The 23,572-nt window shown below is 36.7% G+C and overlaps 3 protein-coding genes across 3 annotated transcripts; 2 read left to right on the top strand and 1 right to left on the bottom strand.

Moving 5' to 3' along the window:
* The first annotated feature begins 810 nt into the window (after positions 1–810).
* Positions 811–7,319, top strand: Tcs3 (Probable tRNA N6-adenosine threonylcarbamoyltransferase Tcs3). Its single transcript, XM_074091465.1, has 6 exons — positions 811–1,020; positions 1,219–1,440; positions 2,537–2,687; positions 3,480–3,586; positions 4,144–4,310; positions 7,064–7,319. Exons 1-6 carry the CDS (start codon positions 906–908, stop codon positions 7,301–7,303), a joined length of 1,002 nt encoding a protein of 333 aa, XP_073947566.1. The 5' UTR covers positions 811–905; the 3' UTR covers positions 7,304–7,319.
* A 4,639-nt stretch (positions 7,320–11,958) lies between these two features.
* LOC141430654 (GEL complex subunit OPTI) lies at positions 11,959–19,136 on the bottom strand. Its single transcript, XM_074091464.1, has 4 exons — positions 18,630–19,136; positions 18,442–18,545; positions 17,183–17,312; positions 11,959–15,804 (listed from the first exon to the last, which is right to left on the bottom strand). The coding sequence occupies exons 1-4, from the start codon at positions 18,726–18,728 to the stop codon at positions 15,757–15,759; spliced, it is 381 nt and encodes a 126-aa protein (XP_073947565.1). The 5' UTR covers positions 18,729–19,136; the 3' UTR covers positions 11,959–15,756.
* A 2,074-nt stretch (positions 19,137–21,210) lies between these two features.
* On the top strand, positions 21,211–22,514 carry LOC141430550 (uncharacterized). Its single transcript, XM_074091300.1, has 2 exons — positions 21,211–21,240; positions 21,552–22,514. Exons 1-2 carry the CDS (start codon positions 21,211–21,213, stop codon positions 22,512–22,514), a joined length of 993 nt encoding a protein of 330 aa, XP_073947401.1.
* The last annotated feature ends 1,058 nt before the right edge of the window (positions 22,515–23,572 follow it).

The raw sequence follows: 23,572 nt of genomic DNA, 5'->3' as shown, positions 1-23,572 counted from the left end.
AATTATGAATTTGTGGTGTGCAATAAAGAATATTTTCTTCCAACTATGCTTTAATTTCATCATAACTGCACTACATACTCAGCACAAAGCGGGACTTTTCTGGTCTAGAGCAGAAAAAAATGTATGAAAATCCTTTTATTGCGTTGTTTTAGATTATTTTTTAATTGCACCACCAAAGAGGTAATACAAGTATTTTTGCTATAAAATTAGCCTGCATAGTGTAAAAATATCTAGCGTGAGGTTGCTCAACCTGACGGTCTTATGAAATTTGACAGATTGCGTACAACAATCGTACCAAAAACATTAAGTAGCCGTATATTTAAAAAAAAACTGTAAGAAATAAAAAAAATTGGCGGGTTTTTTTTTTTTCTTACTTTTTTTTGGCAGAGTTAGCCAGTAGCAGATATTTTTACCCGTGATCTGTCAAATTTCGGATGGGCGCCAGGTTGGCCAACCAAACACAATTTTTGCGAATTTTCCGTGGACATTTTTTAAGAGTGCGAATGTAAACTTACAAAAATTGAATCATCGGGTGCTAGTGACATTTCTTTCCTATTAATTGTTTAGCATGACATGAGTTTTTTTTTCGTTTACTTATTCCTGTAATAGTTGAAAGAAAAGCAGATTATGCACCTCGCATTAAGTAATTTATATTGCCCTCGTGCTTTTTAAAGCCCTCGCTCACGTTCGGGTTCGGGCTCCAAATCGGCAATCGGTGCAATAATAAATAACTTTCTGCTTGGTACAACAATCTACTATTGTATTGTATTGTATATTTTTCTTACTCGCAACACAGACCAGACTAAATGTCAAAAGTCATTTAAAACGTAAACGTAAACACGCGATTGTTCATCGGGGTATTTTTGTTTTGATTGAATGCATTCAATTAAGCTGTTGCTGATCCAATGGTGATAGCAATAGGATTTGAAGGCAGTGCCAACAAGCTCGGCATAGGCATAGTTAAAGATGGAGAAATCCTTGCAAACTGCCGCCGAACCTACATAACTCCACCGGGAGAAGGTTAGCCAAGAATTCTTGTTTGTCTGTGAAACTACCTTGAAAATAGTAATTAAAATTGGTCAAAAATGGTTACTTAACCGTACAATCTACATAGAAAATGAAATATTTGTGTATTAAGCGACTATTTGCTTATTTTTTTATACCTAACCTCACAACTTAATTGTCGTAAATAATTAATGTTTTTCTTACATGTTCTAGGGTTTCTTCCGCGCGAAACAGCTGAGCATCACCAACAAAATGTCCATGACGTTTTAAAGGAAGCCTTTGAGCAGTCTGGTCTGAAGCCAGAGGATATTGACGTGGTCTGTTACACCAAAGGGCCAGGAATGGGAGCCCCTTTGATGGTCTGTGCGATTGTGGCCCGGACCTGCGCAAAATTATGGAACAAACCCATTTTGGGGGTGAACCATTGCATTGGACGTATCCTTTTGTTACTTACTTTGTGCCTGCTGATTTTTCACAAAGTTTTATTTAACTTGAGATGCTCAAAGTCTGGTTTACCAAAGACAAAAAAATTGGACCTAATATTGGTAGCACAGCAGAATGTTTGTAGGTTTCATTCAAGTATTGCAAATTTGACGCATCAGTCATGCAAGCAATGACTTTTTTGGTAAAATATAATCCAAAATACTAATAAAAATTGGTATAAGTAGGTGAAAAATTTGAAGTGAAATGACCTGTTGTATGTAGTAGTAACATGTCCGTATAAACAAATTGATGTTCCAAATTCGCAAAATGACTTAAGCTCCATAATTCAATTCTGTGCTCTGCTACATACAACAACTTAAGTTTTTTACCTATATATGTGGCGTTATCTGGGAAAAGGTACCTTGTTGTCGGTATTGAGTTATTGATATCCCCATAATTTACATACATTTAGCTATTGAACCATGTAAGAAACATGCATGTAGGTTTAATAGATATTTTTTTTTTAAATGTTGAAGCTCAAAAGCCAGAAAAGGTGATTATCAGAAAATTGAATTCAAACTTATACACCCAATAAAAGTATGTTATTGTTGGAAGTTACATAGATGACATGCTATTTGAGAAGTAGATTGTACGGGCTTTCAGGTTTCAAGAACAATTTTGTAATTGACAACGGTTTTCCTATAGTTAACCTTGCCAAAGTGCATAAAGTAAAAAAAAAGGTGGATGGATTTTTTACATTTTTTGCTATTTATAATATATTTCCATTGGATTTTATCGAAGGAAAAAATATTATGCGTAATTGGACACTAAATAAGAACTACTCCGTTTTGAATGAACGTTGTTTATTATATAAAAAAAATACTTTAACAAAAATATCTTTGTTGTTTACAAATGTAATTAAAATTTAGACCCTGCTTATTAATATAGAGTAAAAAAAAGAAAAAATGATTTTTTTCGACATTTTACTTCAAGCGCGATTATCTCGGAAACTAGGACCGACAACAAGGTACCTTTTCCCAGATAACGCCACAAATAATCAAACTACTAAAAAAACATTTTACATAATACCCTTACAGCATACACTCAGACATAGAGATGGGCAGGCTCATTACTAAAGCCAACAACCCAACGGTACTCTACGTCAGTGGGGGCAATACACAGGTCATTGCATACTCTCGGCAGCGGTACAGGATATTTGGGGAAACCATAGACATTGCTGTCGGCAACTGTTTAGACAGGTAAAGCTTGGTTTTGGGACAAGCAATACCATCTTACCCTCTTAAATTTTAGCTTTTTATAACATACATAGTTATATAGATACAATCGAGAACATCCAGTTTTGAGATTTCAGAAATTATTTGAATAAATCCACATAGTAAATTTGGCAGTTATTCTTACTCCTGGGTAAAAAAATGTTATTCTATTCTATCTAGTTGATCAGTTAGAACAGGGCTTCCCAAACTGTGCGTCGCGACGCCCTGGGGCATCACGACATTGTGTCAGGGGCGTCGCGTGTCGATGCGACTGAGTCGAGTGAGCGTAAGTTATAAAGATCAAGTACAGGTCAAAAATATGCGTAGAAAAAGAAATAAGAGTGGCAATTTGCAAACATGATAACCGATTACTAGGCTAGCACTAAAATTTATAAGTATTTTTGGGGGCTAAGTTGTGGGGTGTCGTAAAAAAATGGCAAAGTCCCAAGGGCGTCACAGTACGAATAAGTTTGGGAGGCCCAGAGTTAGATTATCAGAAAATATGGGACACATACGAGTATGTTTTCTTTTGTCAATGAAACGAATTATGACAAGACGCTTTCCTACATTTTAAATATAAAGTACTTTCTCGCTGCTGTTACATATAGTGGTTCTATTCTTTTTGACAGTTAGGAGGCTGTTATGCAAGTGTGTCAACCCTTAGAAAATAATTTCAACAATTGACATTGTTTTGCAAAATGACAGTGGGTTGACTCAGTACCTATTGCAAAACAGCGTCCTATTTGTTAGTCAAAAATACTATCTTGTAATTTCTAGGTTTGCAAGGGTCCTCAAGTTGTCAAATGCGCCTAGTCCCGGCTACAATATTGAACAAGCTGCCAAAAAAGGGAAAAAGTATGCACATTTGCCATACAGTGTTAAAGGTGATTAACAATACATTGTTATATTATTTATATGCATCTTCAATTTACTTGTCTTTGTAAATGTTGCAAATTTGAACCATTATTTTTAATTCACTTATAAAATGTTGTTTGATGTATTTAGTTCGTCAGTTAGATTTATCAAAAAATATATTGGACACACATTTTTTCTTTTGTCAATCAAACAAAAAATTACAAAGATGAAATGAGGCGCGTTAAAGTTTGATAGTGGGGGTCCGTGACGTTACTCCATAGTAAAAAGTGTACATAGATGCGACGTCACAAGGAACTTTAACCGGCTATATCGTCACTACTTTGAAAAAATCTTGTATCTCAAATAAATACATCAGCAAAATTGAACCTTGACGTAATGGTCATAAAGTGCAACTCAGAAAAATTATACATTTTCAGATACGAGTTTTTTTTTAAGTAGTGACGATATGTTCATAGTTTTTTGTTTAATTTCCAAAAGAAAAAATAGGTCCACTATTTTTTGAAAATGTGGCGGACAATTTTTTTTTACGATTTTTCGCTCTAATGACAGGTCACTTTTGACATAGGTATGGACGTCAGCTTCTCCGGTATCCTGTCTCACATGGAGGACAAAATCCAGGATTTACTAAAGGAGTACACCCCTGAAGACCTGTGCTTCTCTCTGCAAGAAACAGTCTTCGCCATGCTGGTGGAAATAACTGAGCGGGCAATGGCGCACTGCGGCTCCGATGAGGTGAATCATTTTGTAGTTAAACCACAGAACTAAATTAAAGAGGTATAGAAATTGTTACTAATTTGAAAAGTCTCGTATCTCAAATCAATAAGCCACTACTACTCAAATACGTCAACATAATTGACCTATAAAATCCCACTAAAACTATAAATGCGAAAGTTTGTAAGTCTGTTTGCTTGTTACTTCATTCGGTACTAGCTTTTGCCCGCGACTTCGTCTGCGTAGATTTTATATTTACACAATACTCGATAGGAATGAAGTTAATGTCCCGCATTGGCCGTTTCTTGGAATTTTCGAAAAATCCCTTCAAACTACAGCTAAACAATCAACTGAAAAATCTGATCATGATCACCAAGTTTCACATCAAAGATAGCGTATATGTCTTTGGGATCGCAACCCAGCCTCGCGCTGGCTTGCCGTTTCAGCCGAAAGCGAAGCGGCCTGCCCGGCTAGAGCGGCACTGAGTCTCCCATCGCGGTCTTCCTCAGACTCCTGAGACCGTGCCGTGCCCCTGGTAGTCGATTCGTTTTTTTCGGGAAGGCATGGTAACGCCTGTAAAATGCGAGTCCCAAATCCGAAATCGTTGTAAATTTACTCCGCAAAAGAAAGAGAAAAATGTTTTTTTTTAAGTACTCACCTTCGTGACCATTATTAAGTGCTTAAAAGAGGCAATACGTATGAATATTGATGCGATATAATTCGTCCTCATCAGCCGGAAGAGGTCCACTGATCGAAAAAGGCCTACCCCTTACAACGCCACAATAATAATACTCGTAATAAATCCATTTATTTCGGGCAACTTGGCCCATACAATAAATACCTTACAGACTAACGTACCTACATATAATCAATAATATTACAATACAAATAAATTATAAATTACAATGAACGACAACTCGCCACTTGCATCCACCGGTTTCCCGCAAGTCTCACAATGTCGTCATTCTACCTGGAGGGAGGCCTGCCAACGCTTCGTCTTCCGGTCGCCGCTCCTCGAGGACTTCTCCCCCAATGAATAATAATGAATATCTGTTCTTCGAGCGATGTGGCCTGCCAATTGCCACTTCAACTTGCATATAATTTTTCGAGCTATGTCAGTGACCCTAGTTCTTCGCCGAATTTTCGTATTCCGGATATAAATTAATTAGGAATAATTTATGTCATTTTTCTATTAATTAATTATACGCGTGTTGAATATGAGTGTTGATGTAACCACTACGTAACTATGTTAACTCGTTTGTTTCATAGTTCTCCATAAGATGGCACTGTGAAATGTGTTGCGATTCAATCAATTTTGTTGTATCAATTACCTATTCAGTTAAATTTCTTGATATCCGTACACCCTCTTTTAAACTTAGTCAATTTGGCTAAATCGGCGCCATCTGTTAGTGTAACAGGGTACTCGATAGCGATACTTATACTCGTACGCGTGTTGATAATGTGTGTTGATTTTACCATTACTTATACTTCTTTTTTTAGCATTAGAAAGAAGGCAAGCGATCTTGATGTGTCTTTATATTGAAAAAAACTTTTGCAAATAAGTCACAACAAATAGTAACAATTAGCAAGGATATAATGATCATTTACATGCTTTTGGTATCATAAAAGTAATAGCAACTGTTTTTCAAAACGTTTTTCAATAAAAAGACTCGTCAAGATTGTTTACCCTTTTTCTAATGCTAAAAAACTAAGTACTATGTAAGTAAACTCTTTTTTATTAGTTTACTCCATTATTTACTGTTTACCCAGTTCTCCAAAAGATGGCATTGCAATGTGTGGGCAATTACTTTATTGTCGTTTAATTTTAGTCGTATTAGTAAATCAATTAAATTATTCAATTAAATTTGTTGATATCCGTACTCCCTCTTTTAAACTTAGAGTTAATTTGGCAAAATCCTTCCTCAGTGGCTTACTCGAGTCACAACGTTATTAATTTCAGCGCCATCTGTTAGTTTATCAGGGTACTTGATAGTCATAGCACGTATTTGAAAACTTGAAGGTGGAAACTTAACTCAATCGAATCGAATGTAGTAGCTACCTCCACTTTTAAGGGTTGAATTTTTATACCCTAAGGGTCGAATTTTTGTAGCCTATAACCTGGCCGGGGCTTTTCTCGTCAGATTAGTAAAGTTTGCATAAAAATCCGTTCAGCCGTTCTCACGTGATGCGCGGTCAAATAAACGACAAACAGATAAACAGACAAACAGACAAAAATTCTAAAAACTGTTGGAACGTGTTCTGTTATCGATTCTAAGTATCCCCAGACAACTTTTTTTCGAATATCTTCCATGTACAGACTTTCGACCCTCTTCAGCTTTATTATATGTATAGATACTGATAGTTTGAATCCCGGGCAAGGAAATAGAATAGTTTTTATCCTGCAAAATGTTATAGTTCCCGCGGGTTAGCGATAAACATATTATGCGCAGACGGAGTCATGGGTAACAGTTGGTAACGTTCATAAAGTTGACTCTGATCAATTTTGAAGTACGAACTTTTTAAAAATACCAATATAATTAAACTTAATCTTTATGACGAACTAGGAATATGACCAGTTAGGAAAGTGCCGAATAAGGATTAAGACGAACCAGCAGGGCTACTACGAAACTTGAAACTCGTTCGCGTCGTACGGTCCCTCTCGCTCTCGTATTAAATAGTATAAATGTCAGAGGGACCGCATGACACGAACTTCGAGTTACGAGTTTCGTAGTAGCCCTGCAGGAACAAATCGCTAAACGCCCTTGCTTTTACAGGTTCTGATAGTCGGCGGCGTCGGCTGCAACGAGCGTCTTCAAGCAATGATGGGCATCATGTGCGCAGAGCGCGGCGCGAAAGTGTTCGCGACGGACGAAAGGTTCTGCATCGACAACGGGGTCATGATAGCGTACGCGGGAGCCCTGGCGCACCAGTCCGGCGCCGCCATGGAGTTCAAGGATGCCACCATCACGCAGAGGTTCAGGACTGACGATGTTTTGGTTACGTGGAGGGATTAAATGTGTTGTCAAAAGTGGTGTTTTGTTTCACTGAGACGCTATAATCTATTCGCAGTGTTGATGAAATCAAGGGTTCATACGAGTAGCTCACAAACGGACCGCTTATTATATTAAAATATTTCAAACAATTCGCTGCTTTTAAATAAAAGAGACGTCTCGCAAATTCTTTTTGCAAAAATCGCATTTTAAATGCATTTCAAAATGCGATTTTTTCGATAAATTGTAGATTGTAGGTACAACAAGAGCATAAAACGAGACATTTTACCCGAGGCGTTCATATGGCCACCCGAGCCGGTACGGTACTAAAGTTTTACACTCTGCTTTTCACTTCGATTGAGAGGAAATTAAATAAGTCTTAGCAACTACAGTGGAAACAGTTGTTCACTTACTAGGTACTTACCTTTTATTTTTCATGCATTGCTATATAATTATACATTTTTAGTTTTATTGATTTACTTCGATTGGTTTTGTAATTTTACATAATTTTTATTTTCTTTTTTAAAAATTATTTAAAAAAATATATAGAAACTTGTTTGTGGCTATTGACACCTGATTAACTTGGTCTTAGACGAAGATTTTACTTTTTTGCATTAGAGCATAAAATGGAATTTTATGTAGCATAAATACCAACTTTACGAGCATTAGAAGTGAAAAGATCTTTTTTTGTGTCCTTTTTGTAGACATTAGCAGCGAATTGTAGTTATTCCTAGCGCCATCTGCTTATCACAGAAAAACTGGACCATCCTACATCGCGCCATCGAAGTTTCTCAACTCGGACGGACAACGACTTCCCACGCTCTTCAGACTTCGAAGCGTAACATCTGAGGGCCTACTCCGAAATTCGAAGTTCGTATCTTACCATCCCTCTCACTCTCGTATTAAATAGTATGTGTCAGAGGGGCGGAATGACACGAACTTCGAATTTCGGAGGAGCCCCGCTGCCTGTAGAGAAATCTTTCTATTGTGGCCTTCCTCTACATTAGTGTCTCGCAACAATGGACAACAAAACAACGCATCTTCCGAAGACTTAAGCTGTGTTTCCACCAATAATGTGCCAGGAATGTGTCACAGCTCATCTCTGGTGGAAACAGCAATAGCTGAGCGGAGCAAGGCCAGGTAAGTGAAGCGTTTCTAATGGTTAATGAAAAACACATATGTGGCGTTATCTGGGAAAAGGTACCTTGTTGTCGGTATTGAGTTATTGATATCCCCATAATCTACATACATTTAGCTATCGAACCATGTAAGAAACATGCATGTAGGTTTAATAGATATTTTTTTTAAATATTGAAGCTCAAAAGCCAGAAAAGGTGATTATGAGAAAATTGAATTCAAACTTATACACCCAATAAAAGTATGTTATTGTTGGAAGTTACATAGATGACATGCTATCTGAGGAGTAGATTGTACGGGCGTTCAGGTTTCAAGAACAATTTTGTACAGTCAAGGGCAAAGATATTGACACGGGCAAAGTTGCAAAAATATGTATACACGGCCTTAATGTTAAGTGCATAAAGTCGTGTATACATATTTTTGTAACTTTGGTCGTGTCGATATCTTTGCCCTTGACTGTAATTGGACAACGGTTTTCCTATAGTTTACCTTGCCAAAGTGCATAAAGTAAAAAAAAAATGTTGATGGATTTTTAACATTTTTTCTATTTATAGTATATTTCCATTGGATTTTATCGAAGGAAAAAATATTATGCGTAATTGGACACTAAATAAGAACTACTCCGTTTTGAATTAACGTTGTTTATTATATAAAAAAAATACTTTAACAAAAATAACTTTGTTGTTTACAAATGTAATTAAACAGTCAAAATCAACAAACTTTTATATTTAGTACGCTAAAACATAGCCAAATGAGACCAAATTAACTCAACAAATCTTAAAAACTAGTTTTTTCAGGCTCAAAATTCAAGGTAAAGTTTAGTAAAAAGTTGGTACAATCACTATACAGGGTGGAAAAATCGAATGCCACATGGATGGCAACTACCTTAAGTATTGTAAATAACACATTTTGTGTAAGGAGACTTTCCTTCGTTTTTAAAACAATAAAAACTGCATTTAAGGATTTATGAAAAATCGCTTGCCTCAGTCGAGACTCGAACCGGTCAAATGTGACAAAAAATAATGTGCTGTATTTTATGATGCAGATCGAAAGGTTACTGATAAGGTTCATTTTTCTCTAAATAACAAATACAATCAGAATAACGGAAGGCCATGAAAACTAACAATTACCTTTTAAATTTGATTTCACCCGTCACGTGAATTAAGACGTAATCCCTGGAATACAAGCAAAATAAAGACGTTTAAATGACATGATAATGATGAGCTACACTTATGTTTACTTATCACTTTAGTTGCGATTACTAATGCCACTTTAGTAACCTACTTCCTTTGATAGGAAAATTGCATCAATTATTCTCTAGTCATCATAGTAGCTAGGATAGGTAAATTTTTAAAAATGGAACATTTTAACGAACCGTTTTTGTTTTTCTAAGTGCAATCTTTTTAATTTAAAACAAATAATGCCCGACTTGTTGAACGCATTCTTTTCTTTTTTTTCGAATTGTGTTTATTCCATTTTCGAATATTAGAGCTACTATTTTACGTAGATAAATTGAAATTGTGACTTGCAAGTGCTTTTACATTATAAATGGCTGACGATTATCAAGAACAGTTCGATTTAATAGAAGCGTACTTTGTTAATGCAAAAAATGTAATACTTTAGTTAGAAAGGTTTTAGTAAGGTTAATTAATGAATATTGTTTTATTTTGTGTGTTTTAATTTTTCGTTTACAATTTTCATGGCCTTCCGTTATTCTGATTGTATTTGTTATTTAGAGAAAAATGAACCTTATCAGTAACCCTTTCGATCTGCATCATAAAATACAGCACATTATTTTTTGTCACATTTGACCGGTTCGAGTCCCGACTGAGGCAAGCGATTTTTCATAAATCATTAAATGCAGTTTTTATTGTTTTTAAAAACGAAGGAAAGTCTCCCTTACACAAAATGTGTTATTTACAATACTTAAGGTAGTTGCCATCCATGTGCATTAGATTTTTCCACCCTGTATATTTTCTAAAAGGTACCTTATCGTCGGTGGTAAAATATTTAGTGATTATGAAGTGATATCATTTGAAAACGACTAATAATTTACGATTAATTTTAATAGTCTTAATTTAAGAACACTGTAGTATAAAAACTTACCAAAAACCTATAATTTTGTCTCAACACACTAAATGATTAACGTATTTGAAATGGTACCTTATTGTCGGACGTAAAATGTTTAGTGACATAGTTAAGAATAAGATCTAAAAAAATGCTTTTGATCTGTAGTTGTAACTATTAATCGTTATTATTATTACTATAAATCAACCTCTAAAGACCAGCAGGTGGTAGGACCTTGTGAAAGGTCCGCCCGGATTGCTACCACCATCTTGCTCGCTAATCCTGCCGTGAATAGCAGTGCTTGCATTGTTGTGTTTCGGCGTGGAGAATAAGACAGCCGATGAAATTACTGGCATTTGAGGTATCCCATCTTAGGCCTCTAGGTTGGCAACGCATCTGCAATCCCCTGGTGTTGCAGGTGTCTAAGGGCGGTGGTAATCTCTTACCATCAGGTGACCCACTTGCTCGTTTGCCATCCAGTCGAATAAAAAAAAGACAAATTGGCGTAAATCGTCAATAAGGGCCTTATCACACTAGCGATTCGCGGGAGAGTTGAAAGCGAGGCAAGCGTGCAGTGAATTCGCTGCGAGCGTATAACGATTTCGCCGCAAGCGCGCAACGATGTCGCTGCTGCGACCGCATGGCGAGTTCGCTGCTTTAGCGCCAAAAACGCCATATTGTAGACTTTCGTATAATAAATAGGGCGTCTTCGGCGCTAACGCAGCGAACTCGCAGCGACATCGTTGCGCGCTCGCGGCGATATCGTTTCATGCTCGCGGTGAAATCGTTACGCGCTCGAAGCGAACCCGCCCAAAAGCGAACAAGCGAACGCCCAATTCAACTCGCCCGCAAATCGCTAGTGTGATAAGGGCCTAACTGGCTACCGCCTAAGGGTGGCCAGTTATTGATGATTTACCTTACTCTAATTAAACGCATTTTATGATGATTCTTGACGTTTTTTACGCGCCGACAAGCACCGCAATGGGCCCGCGTGGGAACTAATGCTCAAGCTCTCTCATTCTGAGAGGAGGCCTGTGCCCAGCAGTGGGACGTATAGGCTAGGATGATGATGATGACGCGCCGACAAAGTACCGACGTCCGACACGTCTTCCAAACCGATACCGAGCGCACAGAAAGCATTCAAGAGCGGCACCGACAATAAGGTACCTTTCTTACTAAACTTTAAGGGATGTTTTAACTCATAAAAAATCGATTTAAAAACTTGTGTCTCTGTCAAATTAAAATTTAGACCCTGCTTATTAATATAGAGTAAAAAAAGAAAAAATGATTTTTTTCGACATTTTACTTCAAGCGCGATTATCTCGGAAACTAGAACCGACAACAAGGTACCTTTTACCAGATAACGCCACATATTATCCCTCGCACATTATCGGTGGAAACGCTGCTTTACAAGACGAAGACGCAGTCTCACTGCAAGTTTGGCAGTTTCTTCAAGGTAGCACAAAAAGATAATGTCAATTATAAAATCTTTATTAAATCAACCACTTTTGTTCTTAATAAGATAATGGGAACGTACAGACAAGCGCAACAAAATAATATTACAAAACAAGGTAAAACACTCATTATTGCATTGTCACAATTCACATCTGTATAAACAATCCGTTGCATCTAATAATTATTTAACCAGAGGTCTACATTGGCGCTTATCGTAGACACGCATGAAACATCGTCTTTTTCTAACACATAGTGTGTGAAAAGGATAGCATTTATGACCACGATAAATGCTAATGTAATGCCCTAGAGAACAGCTACTCAAACCCAAAGTTCTAATGAAGATGGTATAGTGTAATAATAACAACTAGTGAGGTAAATCTGCCATGTAACAGGACTGCGTCCCACAAAACTATAATTCGTCGACTTCCTGTGCGCTCTAGAACTGGATCTTTGTAGGCAGTTAGCGCTGATACAGAAGAACACCCACTATTAGATATTATTACGCTATGAAATGGGTTAAGTATGACATTTGTAACAACTTGATAAGTGAAACAACAGTTGGAACTCGACTTCGGCCATTACATAAAACTTAACAATTATTATTTCACTTAAATAATATTCCTATTTCATCTTACAGAAGCGTTTGACCAGCGAGTCTTGGCAGCATGGAATGGCAGCAATTAAAAAAAATAAGCAAACAAATTTTACAGATAAAACATATATATATGTCACTGTTCCCGGCCCTATGCCACGAAGTGCACAACTCGAACTTCGTATGTTGCCGTCCCGCTGACGCTTATGTCATTTAAAACGCAAGTGAAAGGGACGGTGCGATACGAACTTCGATTTGCGAGTTTCGTAGCCCCACCGGTTCGGAAAAGTAGTACATTTAAGATCTCTAATCTCTACACATTACGTACACCGTATCATGCCGACCGTGTTAGGAACGTGTTAAAGCAGGCATTTCAACCTTTTGGTTTTAAGAGCGTTTATACCTGCTGAGCTGGCAACGTTGCATTTTTGTTAGTTTTCTCGATTATTCCATAAAAATTTAATGAAAATTAAAAATGTAGTAGTAGTAGTAGTAGTTAGGTTTGTTTTATAACAATTCTGAACAATTATTGGATTTAGAGAAAAAAGAGTTATGCCAAACGATCATTCTGACAAACATACATTCGGACTTTCAATACCTAAGTATGCGAGCCGATATGGACCCTTTCAATGCAGTGCACGGCACACCTGAAAATATACACCGGTTGAAAACGTCTGTTAAGAGTGTCAAACGCATATACATGACACGCGACGGCGACGGTTGGTTACGAAACGCGCTAGTGGGAATAGTCTCATACTTTTCGATACAAATAATATATTTTTGCTAGACACGGCCAGGTATGATACGGTGTAATGTGTAGAGTGTACCTTTAGCAGTGGCTGTAGTGGCGCATAACGGCAACAAAATAATGTTACGTTACGATGAAAAACTCTCTTTAAATATGCTGATAAACTTGAGCATTTTGACGAACGGATGGCCAAGTGGTTAGATAACCTAACTACGAAGCTTCAGTCCCGTGTTCGATTCCCGGCCGAGGCAGATATTTGTGACATATACGAATGTTTGTTCTCGGATCTTGGATGTATTTATGTATGTTTGTAAACTCTTTATTGTACAAAAGACAAGAAACAAAACACAACGATGTGATGTGATGATTGATGATGGTGAACGCGGATGTTTATTACGAATTTAAGTATGTATTTATTTATTATAAGTATGTTTATCCGTTAGGCATAGCGCATAGGTATCCCACAGCAGTCACAAGTACGTACTGGCATAGGAGGAAGAACAAAAAAGTCTCAGACGTTGTGTCACTAGGGCCGAAAGTGTTAAAAACGGCGAATACTCGATTTTTTTGTTGTTACAAGTAGGTAAAACAAAATAAATGCTCAAGTTTATCAGCACCTTAATACCTCACAACTCATAGTTGACAGTTAGATTCGCGTATATAATACATAATCAGAGATGGACAAAATGTAATCGACTAACGATTGAGATTAACTTATTTAATCGCGATTAACGATTAAAAATGAATGACGATTAATTAATCGTAGTTGACTTGACTTTCGATTAATTTAATCGTCGATTGATTAGCAGCGACTAAATTTTTGATCAATTAATTAATTAGATTAAATTTTTTTCGACTAATATTAGCAATAAACAAATTTTATTTGAAACAAATATCACAGCATACATATTAGAATGATTTTCCGAGTGAACAACACATGACAAGATATAGGGACCAATATATTCCTTAAAAGGAAAAGATATAATAATTACGGTATCGCAGTTTAGTGACAAATCTAAATTTAAGTGACAGAAAGTGTAGTTCCCTTTCTTTAATCGAGATTTAATAGTGAAATTTAGTCTATTAAAATGACGAGTGAACAATCGTTATTAGAATATACAAATCCAAATCATTTATTCAGTAAATAGGCCGCAATGGGTATTTTTACACGTCATTTTTTAAACTACCAGCGCTTTCGGAAAGACCATCATTGCCAAGAAGAATGCGCTGCAAGAAACTTGGCAGAAAATCATTTCAGTCATTCATTCATCATTCATTTCATACTCCGTCTGTTAATTTAATCGCGACTAAATTAATCGTAATTAATTTTGTGACGGTTGATTCTTCAAACAATTGATTAGTTGATTAATAAAATTATCGATTAATGCCCATCTCTGTTCATAATTACACTGTACATTATATCGTGTACCCTTCATTGAATACTATAACAAAATTTTGCTGTCACATGATATCTAAATGATAGTTTAGTTTTTCCAGTATACATATTATTATAAACATTTCAGTGCCATAGAACATAATACTATGCCCGTGACTTCGCCTTAGTCAAGCAGAGGCCGTATTGTCTAACGCGCTGACGTTAACGATCGCTTTTTCCATCTCTTTCTACCCGTCTTGTACTGAGTGACAGAAAGAAGTGGTAAAAACGATTGTGATTCTGAATGTATTAGACAATAAGGCCTTTTGGATTCAATAATATTCAGCGCAACACTGCTCAAAGAAAACCCGTCTCAATCCCATAAACACTACCAAATAATTTTACATTTTGAAAGCCTATTAATCACTAACCTGGCAATCAATTAAACATTTATCTTCGATCTGATTTCGCGCCAACCCACCGACGTGTTGTCGTCGGTGTATGTCGTGGTGTTGAAACCATTTAGTGCCAATAATTTCGGTCTAGTTCTAAGCTCATCAGCTCGGGCTATATATGTCGCACTGCAAGGCACAGGCCTCCACTCACAATGAGAGGGCTTGGACCGTAATTCCCAAGCGGGCCCAGGTTTGGGAAGTTTACACACACACCATTGAATTTCTTCACAGGTGTGTGCAAATTTTCTCTCGGTTCATGGTAAATTTCAAATGTAAACTTCACATATAAACCTCCAAAAACCCTCAAAGCGAGCTTGGGTTCGAATCCACGACTAACTACTAGAAAGCCATAGATCGAACTACCACGACTGCTACCGAGCACCGAATATACCGGCATTAAAGCGGTATATACAAGTTTTTTCAAAACTAGTTCCAAGCCCTGCCAATATGTAGCAAATAAGCTACTTTCATCCTTGATTTTAACTGTTTATTACCCTACTGTTTATCAACAAAGTATTTGCCAGGTTTGTGATCTTACAAACTACATGTCTATATATATTCACATATTGTCTTCCCAAGCCGCTCAAACACATTTGTACATGGACTACAAAAGTCTATTTAGTCTGTGGCACTTCTAGTCTATGATTCTCATAAACTGCTTCCGTGTAAACCAGTGAACACGATTATCCATGTTACCTGGAAAATTATAAACATTTTGATTAAAATAACGTTCATACTCTATCCTGCTAAAGAATAAAAAAATTGTTATCTTCCCTGTGAGAATTCAGGGAAATTCCTTCTTAACTTAATTCAGCTCTCGGATCAAAGAGGAATAATTATGTCCCTCAAATTAATAATAATAAGAAATGTTTAATGTTTATTGACAAAAAGTTACATTGTTAATAGTTATAACATGAGATGTAGGGTGTTTAGTCTATAATCTCTGGTGTCTAAACTAGTAAAACTAGGCTGAGCCTGTGTCTTAAACACCAGTTTCTTCCTATGCCATTACAAATTTCAAATCTCTAGTTACAGTGGTTTTGTTCACTGGTTCTTACAGCCTACAGCTATGGCCTGAGGGGCGTCACGACTCAAAAGTTTCTCCTTTGTTAGCTATTTAAAAATTCTTCATCTAATGTGTTGTGTACCATCATAGGCCCTCGCAAAATTTATCTTGCCTACGCTAAATTTTGGTACTGCACCGACACTTGAGTGGCTCTCACTTTTATTAGAAAACTACCGCTAATATTTACCGCTGATGATGATAGACCTAGGTCTATCTAGAATCTAGGTATATACGTCCCAGTGCAGGGCGTAGGTCTAGAATAGTCAAAACGACTAATAAATGGGAGATTGTACTCTGCAACCATACGGTACAGTTTATTGTCAATAGGTAGGTAAGTACTTTTGTGGAACCTCCGCATAAGCTTCGCGGACAGCCGATGAGCGCCGCGGAGCACTGAGATTAGCTGCTTTAGGCTATTCAATGTCTGTAAGTCATTCAGTCAGATTTCTCTTTTATAGGTAGATACTTAAACAAGTGTTTAATGTTAAGAGTGTGCAAAATCCTATCAACAAAATGTAACTACTATTTAGTTTTAGACAAACTATGCTAATAACCTTAAAAAGAATGGATAGAAAATAAGACAGGTTGTAAAATACAGTAAAGAATTATCTGATAAGAAATTTTATCAGTTAAATTGAGAAAACGAGATTACATTTAGGTACTATACTATCATGATTTTTAGCTACAAAAGGTGAACATGTACAGTCAGCGTTATAAATAAGTTATCAAATAATATACCTACATAATAATATATTCATGCAACATTAGAGCTTCCTCTCACAAACAGTTTCTAAGGTATCTAATGGAAGGACAGACAGACATGATATGACAAAGTTATAAGGGTGCCTTATAGAAAGAAAGTAAGAAAAAAAAAAAACACAATTCGCAATAACTTGCAGCACTTAAATGGAATAAACAAATAAAAAAAAAAGCCAGCCTGCTCATCACAGTGTTGTGTACATAGGATTATAGGACTACTGAACCAGTTACATTACATAAAATACTTACCAAGAACCCAGCAAAAGATGTCATAAAGCCTTCCTTAGTGATTTCCCACATGCCCCCATATTCCTCTTCGTCTACGCTTTGGAAATTGTTAACATAAAAATATATCACTGCTGCATTGACTGCTACAAACCTGAAAACATGTTGCAAGGTTATTTTATAATGTTAAAATGTTATGATTCACATTATGAATAAACATTTCAAATCATATAGTACATGGGTAGTGTTGTATCTATGGATGTTGCAACATGTAGACACATTTTTTTTGAGGCTTTGAACACTCCAGAGGCTGTATTGCCTAATGTTTCTGCTGCTCGTTTTTGTATGTGAAATCTGTCATTTGATTGTGATCATGAGCATCAGAAATGTTATGAAATATGGCCTCATAAGACTCAATTATTAATATTATTATTTAAATTATCAGGCAGGCAGTTGAAAGCAATTATCAGGTGCCTACACAAGGGACAGATCAAAGAAGTGGTATATGCAAAGGTCATTGTCAGATGTCAGCTCTAAGAGCCAACAGTTGACCTGACCATTGTGCCCAAACCCAAACCCCTAAGAACTCTTCTTCTTAAGTTTAAGTTCCGAACACATTCCAACAACAAATGGGACAACCACCATGACACTGCAATGTGGTTGTAACATTGAGGTAAAATTACAAGTGTGATAAATCCCATTAGCTTATAATGGGACAAGTCTTCTAACTTCTGGAAAATCTCACACAGTAAGGTTCAACACTCATATATGAAAAATCTGTGGGGATGTGTGCCGTTGATATAAAAAATAAAAACCAGGCTGCAACAAATTAAACATAAACCACTGTCTTTTTAATAATGGCACCACTAACTTACAGCAAGACTTGACAGATCTTTTTGATTCGTAGCATTCTAGTTTTTTTTTTAAGTTATCAGTGCTGTCCACTGAAAACTGTCTGTAGATAAATTTCCTTTTACATTTATGCTGAAACTAAGAGCTTATTCAAGGAAAACTAGACTGAAATGGGATAAATAACAAAAATATTACAAAAGATAATTATGTGAATTTCTAAAATACTAATGAATAACAAATTATTCTTCTATAACTAAAATCAAATCGTTATATTTGATTCCTTTCAATCTTAATTATCAACTCTTCCTATTGAGAGGAAACATTTTATATCAAAGACTAGATGCGGCTTGCGGCCAACTGTTCCAAGTATAAAATACACATCAACGGTTTTAGTAGTACATTTTAAAAAAGTGAGTCCATCAGATACTTACAGCAGCAAACCCAGGAATCCTTTCAATGGAAGAAGCCCCCAGCAAAGCCCTAGAACTATGCCTATCGCCTGGCGCATCCAATAGATAACGTCCAGAAACTCCTCCTAAAACATTTAAGACACAAATTACTTCAACAATTCCAAAGTTTTTGTCACAATTACGGCAAGTCTCGTGATTAGAAAACTAACCTTGTCAGGCCATTCCGCGTTCGCTACGAACGCTTTCTTCCATATGGATTCGCCCGCTTTCCCTTTGTTGGCACTGTCAAATTTACTTTTAGAAGACATTGCAATATCAAACTATTACCTATATTATATTCTCGGTTTTAACTTAATTTACGGTTCATTGGTCCAAGTCTAATCAATAATCACTCGTAAAATGTTACACGTCACTGTGACAAGTTTGACTATTATAGCCTGACTTGACTGACGTATCCGGCAGGGTTGCCAGGACGCTGATGTAATTTGTAAAAAAAAAAACGATTTCGCGTTCATACTAAGAGTCCGGTTTTAGAACTTCGTACCGTGCCGTCTCGCTAATGCCAATAGCATTTAATAGGAAAATAAAAGGGACAGTAAGATACAAACTTCAAATTTTAGAATAGCACTCCCTGCACTCCTTAACCTCTAGTCTCTATAACGGTCTCTGTAACGTGTAACGTAAAAAACCAATCTATAACAATGAACTAAAATAATTTCCTTGCTCACCCGCGACCTTACGATAGCTAAGCTTATGCAAAATATGCGTGTTCATGCAGTTCCTCCACCTCCACACTGTAAGAACACACACAAATCACACAAACCCATCCATCACCACCACCACACTACACTGACGCGTTTCGAACTCAAACAGAGCTCATCCTCAGAGTGACACAACCGTACACCATGCTACCAGTTGTTAGACTAACGAACCACAACCACCGTTTTAACTTGTCACTGTAACTCCCCAAGTACCCACATACGTTTTATGAAACAAAACAAAACTACCCACAAATTATTAATTAAATTTTTAACCGTCCTTCAAAACTGCCTTGATTTTTTTTTTTATTTATTTACTGTCAAGGCATGTTTTATTAACTACCATTGCTGAAATTAGATCCAAGCCGTAGCAAGGGAGATGAAACTAAATTTACCTGCTCATTAATAATAGACCCCATACTGTTGTATCTAATTATCTCCATGCATTCTAAAACATCGAGACGAAACCCCTTGCCACAATAATGTAACACTTCATACGAATCAGAGTCCGATAAAGAATGATTTAGTTCCAACAAATGTTTGGCAAAATTCGACTTATCAGGATGCTCATTCCTATATGCCGAAACATGCTCTTTAAATCTAGCATTAAAACTGCGTCCTGTCTGACCAACATATACTTTACTGCAGTCATTACAAGTGAGCTTGTATACACCCGATCTAGTTCCTTTATCTACCTTCTCTTTGTGGTTACAAAGTTTAGAGTACAAAGAGAAGGTAGATAAAGGAACTAGATCGGGTGTATACAAGCTCACTTGTAATGACTGCAGTAAAGTATATGTTGGTCAGACAGGACGCAGTTTTAATGCTAGATTTAAAGAGCATGTTTCGGCATATAGGAATGAGCATCCTGATAAGTCGAATTTTGCCAAACATTTGTTGGAACTAAATCATTCTTTATCGGACTCCGATTCGTATGAAGTGTTACATTATTGTGGCAAGGGGTTTCGTCTCGATGTTTTAGAATGCATGGAGATAATTAGATACAACAGTATGGGGTCTATTATTAATGAGCAGGTAAATTTAGTTTCATCTCCCTTGCTACGGCTTGGATCTAATTTCAGCAATGGTAGTTAATAAAACATGCCTTGACAGTAAATAAATAAAAAAAAAATCAAGGCAGTTTTGAAGGACGGTTAAAAAATTTAATTAATAATTTGTGGGTAGTTTTGTTTTGTTTCATAAAACGTATGTGGGTACTTGGGGAGTTACAGTGACAAGTTAAAACGGTGGTTGTGGTTCGTTAGTCTAACAACTGGTAGCATGGTGTACGGTTGTGTCACTCTGAGGATGAGCTCTGTTTGAGTTCGAAACGCGTCAGTGTAGTGTGGTGGTGGTGATGGATGGGTTTGTGTGATTTGTGTGTGTTCTTACAGTGTGGAGGTGGAGGAACTGCATGAACACGCATATTTTGCATAAGCTTAGCTATCGTAAGGTCGCGGGTGAGCAAGGAAATTATTTTAGTTCATTGATATGGACCTCCGCAAAGTAACGCCTGATTCAATAAATTATTTCCAATCTATAACGTTCGCCCACAAAACTACCCACAATTGTGTTTTTTCGATATCGATGTTAGCTCTTTTCCAATTATCCTTTCATCCCTAGAGGTGGTTATTTCATTCATCTGATTTTTTGACTCGCCTGCTACCTCCTGCTTCTGATTTCTATTTGCCGATTTTTTTTTCCCCCCTGTTGTGGACTGTTGTGTTGTGCAAGCAGCCGTGTTGAGCCGGTAAAAGAGCCGCAAATAACGTACGGTCAAAATTAAAATTTTCTACGGCACGGTGACTAAAAATATATTTTACAATGAATATGAAAAGCAATAGATTTTATAGAAGACTTACAAGCGAATCTAAGGAAATAATATGGAACGTGCACAAATTCATGGATAGAGAAGCAGAAGAAGTTTTATGTAGTGTGTTTTATAGAAGCCGATTTCTAAACGCACATGATCGTACTTCAAGAGCAGCGAAAGTTTCTCCACAAACTATTACCCGTATTTTAAACGAAAGAGATGAAGCTGCTGTTGCAGGAAGTTCAAAAGGTCCGGCGAAGGAGAAGAGTAGATTCGAGAAGGCTAGATTAATAGAAAAATATTGCTTAGAACTGGATGATTTTAGTTATCAACTAATACGAAGAAAAGTATATGAATTTCTGCTAATTGATAAACAAACAATAACAGTAAAATCACTTTTAAATAAATTGAAAACAGACATTGGATTCAGTGGGTGTGCCAATACTCTGCGCAAAATCCTGAAAGAAATAGATTTTAAAATTAAGAATAATGGATCGATTGGGCAACTGTTGGTTGAGAAAAATAAAGTTAGATTACAAAGAATAAGGTTCTTGCAACAGATTAAGAAGTACAGAAATGAGGGTAGGGACATAATTTATGGAGATGTGACTTGTGTATATTACGGTCTATACAAAGATTACACGTGGCGTGACGTATTCAGTAAAGGCATAAACAATAAAATCGCCTGGGGACCAAGGCTTATATTTGTACAAGCAGGAAATGCTAAAGGATTTGTAACTAAAGCCTCATTGGTCATGGGAGATTGCCGCAGCATAATAAATAAAGAAATATATGACAAATGGCTGAGAGAAAGGCTTATACCGAATATGCAACCCAACTCGGTTTTTGTAGTAGACGAAATATCTTACAAAAGCACCATAGAAGAAAAGGTCCCAAACTCAAAATCTTCTAAGAAAACAATGCGAAATTGGTTAGCGAGTAAAAACATTCGTTTTGATTCTCAATGTTTTCAACCAGAACTGTATGAAATGATCAAAAAGCATAAAGATTTGCACATAAAATACTCCTTAGACACGATCATGGAGGCTAATGGCCACAAAGTACTGATACTTCCTCCTCACCATCCAGAATTTAACCCCATAGAAAACATTTGGTCCAAAATAAAAGGAAAAGTAGAAACATTTTGGTCTGAAGTAAAGGGAGTTAATTATTATGATGTAGCATTAAATTCTACCGAAATGCTACGGCTCGCCGATATATTTGCAGCAATCGGACCAGAAGAATGGCATCAAGCTGTTGACCAAGCCATCAGATGCGAAGACGAATTTATGACATTAGAATATGCCATGGACATAAGACAGGATCAATTGACTGTGGAGACGGAGACTGAAAATAATGATTGGAGCAGTGATGACTCATCGTCATCTGATAGTCTAGACACGTTTACTGGAGTTAATGATACGGACAGTGACACTGAGGTGCATCTACCAAATATTGAAGAGCTGGGATACCATTATAGTTTTGAATCGGAATCAGAATCAGAATCTGAATTAAATCGGTGATTGCGTGGACGAAAATAAAACTATCAACGAAGAATATAAACAAATATAAATTCGTAGATTAGTGACGTGCCCGATTTATTTCGTCGCGTGCCACAACTACGAAATTTGAAGTTCGTATCGTATCGTACCGTCCTCCTCTCTCGTATGGAATAATATAGGCGTGAGCGGGACGGCAAGATACGAAGTAGGAATTTCGTGGTATAGGGCTTGGCGCGCGTGCCATTCGTTCGCTATCCCTGACTTATTGATTGTTGTATTAAAAATGATTTTTACAACAGACAAGTGACTGCCTGGGCTTTGCACAGGTTTAATTTTAAAAGGAAAAGATTTCTTTGTCTCTTAATTAAAGTTTATCTTTAAATATTGTTTTCTTTCTACTTAAGACTTATGTTTTTAATCAGTGATCAATCAGAGGGCCTACTCCGAAATTCGAAGTTCATATCATACCGTCCCTCTCACTCTCGTATTAAATAGTAGGTATAAGTGCAATATAAGCGTCAGAAAGACGGAACGACACGAACTTCGATTTTCGAATTTCGGAGTAACCCCGCAAGACCTAAAAATACACATTCAGTGCCAAGAACCCGACAATAAAATTGTGTTCTCTGTTCGTAGGCAATTTTCGCTACTAAGCGGAAATACTCTGCTACTGGTCACGAGCGTGGCGATGTGGTCGTGAATGTGTTAAGTAATAACCTGCTAAATTGAATTCAACAAGTGAGGATGTATGACCACTGGATACTGGAATATACATTGGAATTATTGTAGACAAAAGTAAACGATAATCACTTAATCAGTTTATGGGGAATTCCCGTAAGTCATAGACCTTAAGGGTGCCCCCACATGCAGTCGCTAGTCGCTCATTTGCAGCGATAAATCTGGTTGATTGATCTTGGCCTTGGAAACTGATTTCTTAATCTCATTTAGTAGCAGTCGTGACAGTGTTACAAATAAAAGAAATTAGAGTAAATAAAAAAAAGTGTTTTTTCTGAAATTGAAGACGTTTTTTTTTTCAGCGATAAAGCTCAACATTTTCAGCTTTGTCGCTATATGTCACG

Source organism: Choristoneura fumiferana, chromosome 8 (assembly GCF_025370935.1).
Source record: "Choristoneura fumiferana chromosome 8, NRCan_CFum_1, whole genome shotgun sequence".
Taxonomy (NCBI): Eukaryota; Metazoa; Arthropoda; class Insecta; order Lepidoptera; family Tortricidae; genus Choristoneura; species Choristoneura fumiferana.
This window is presented reverse-complemented; position numbering and strand designations above follow the sequence as displayed.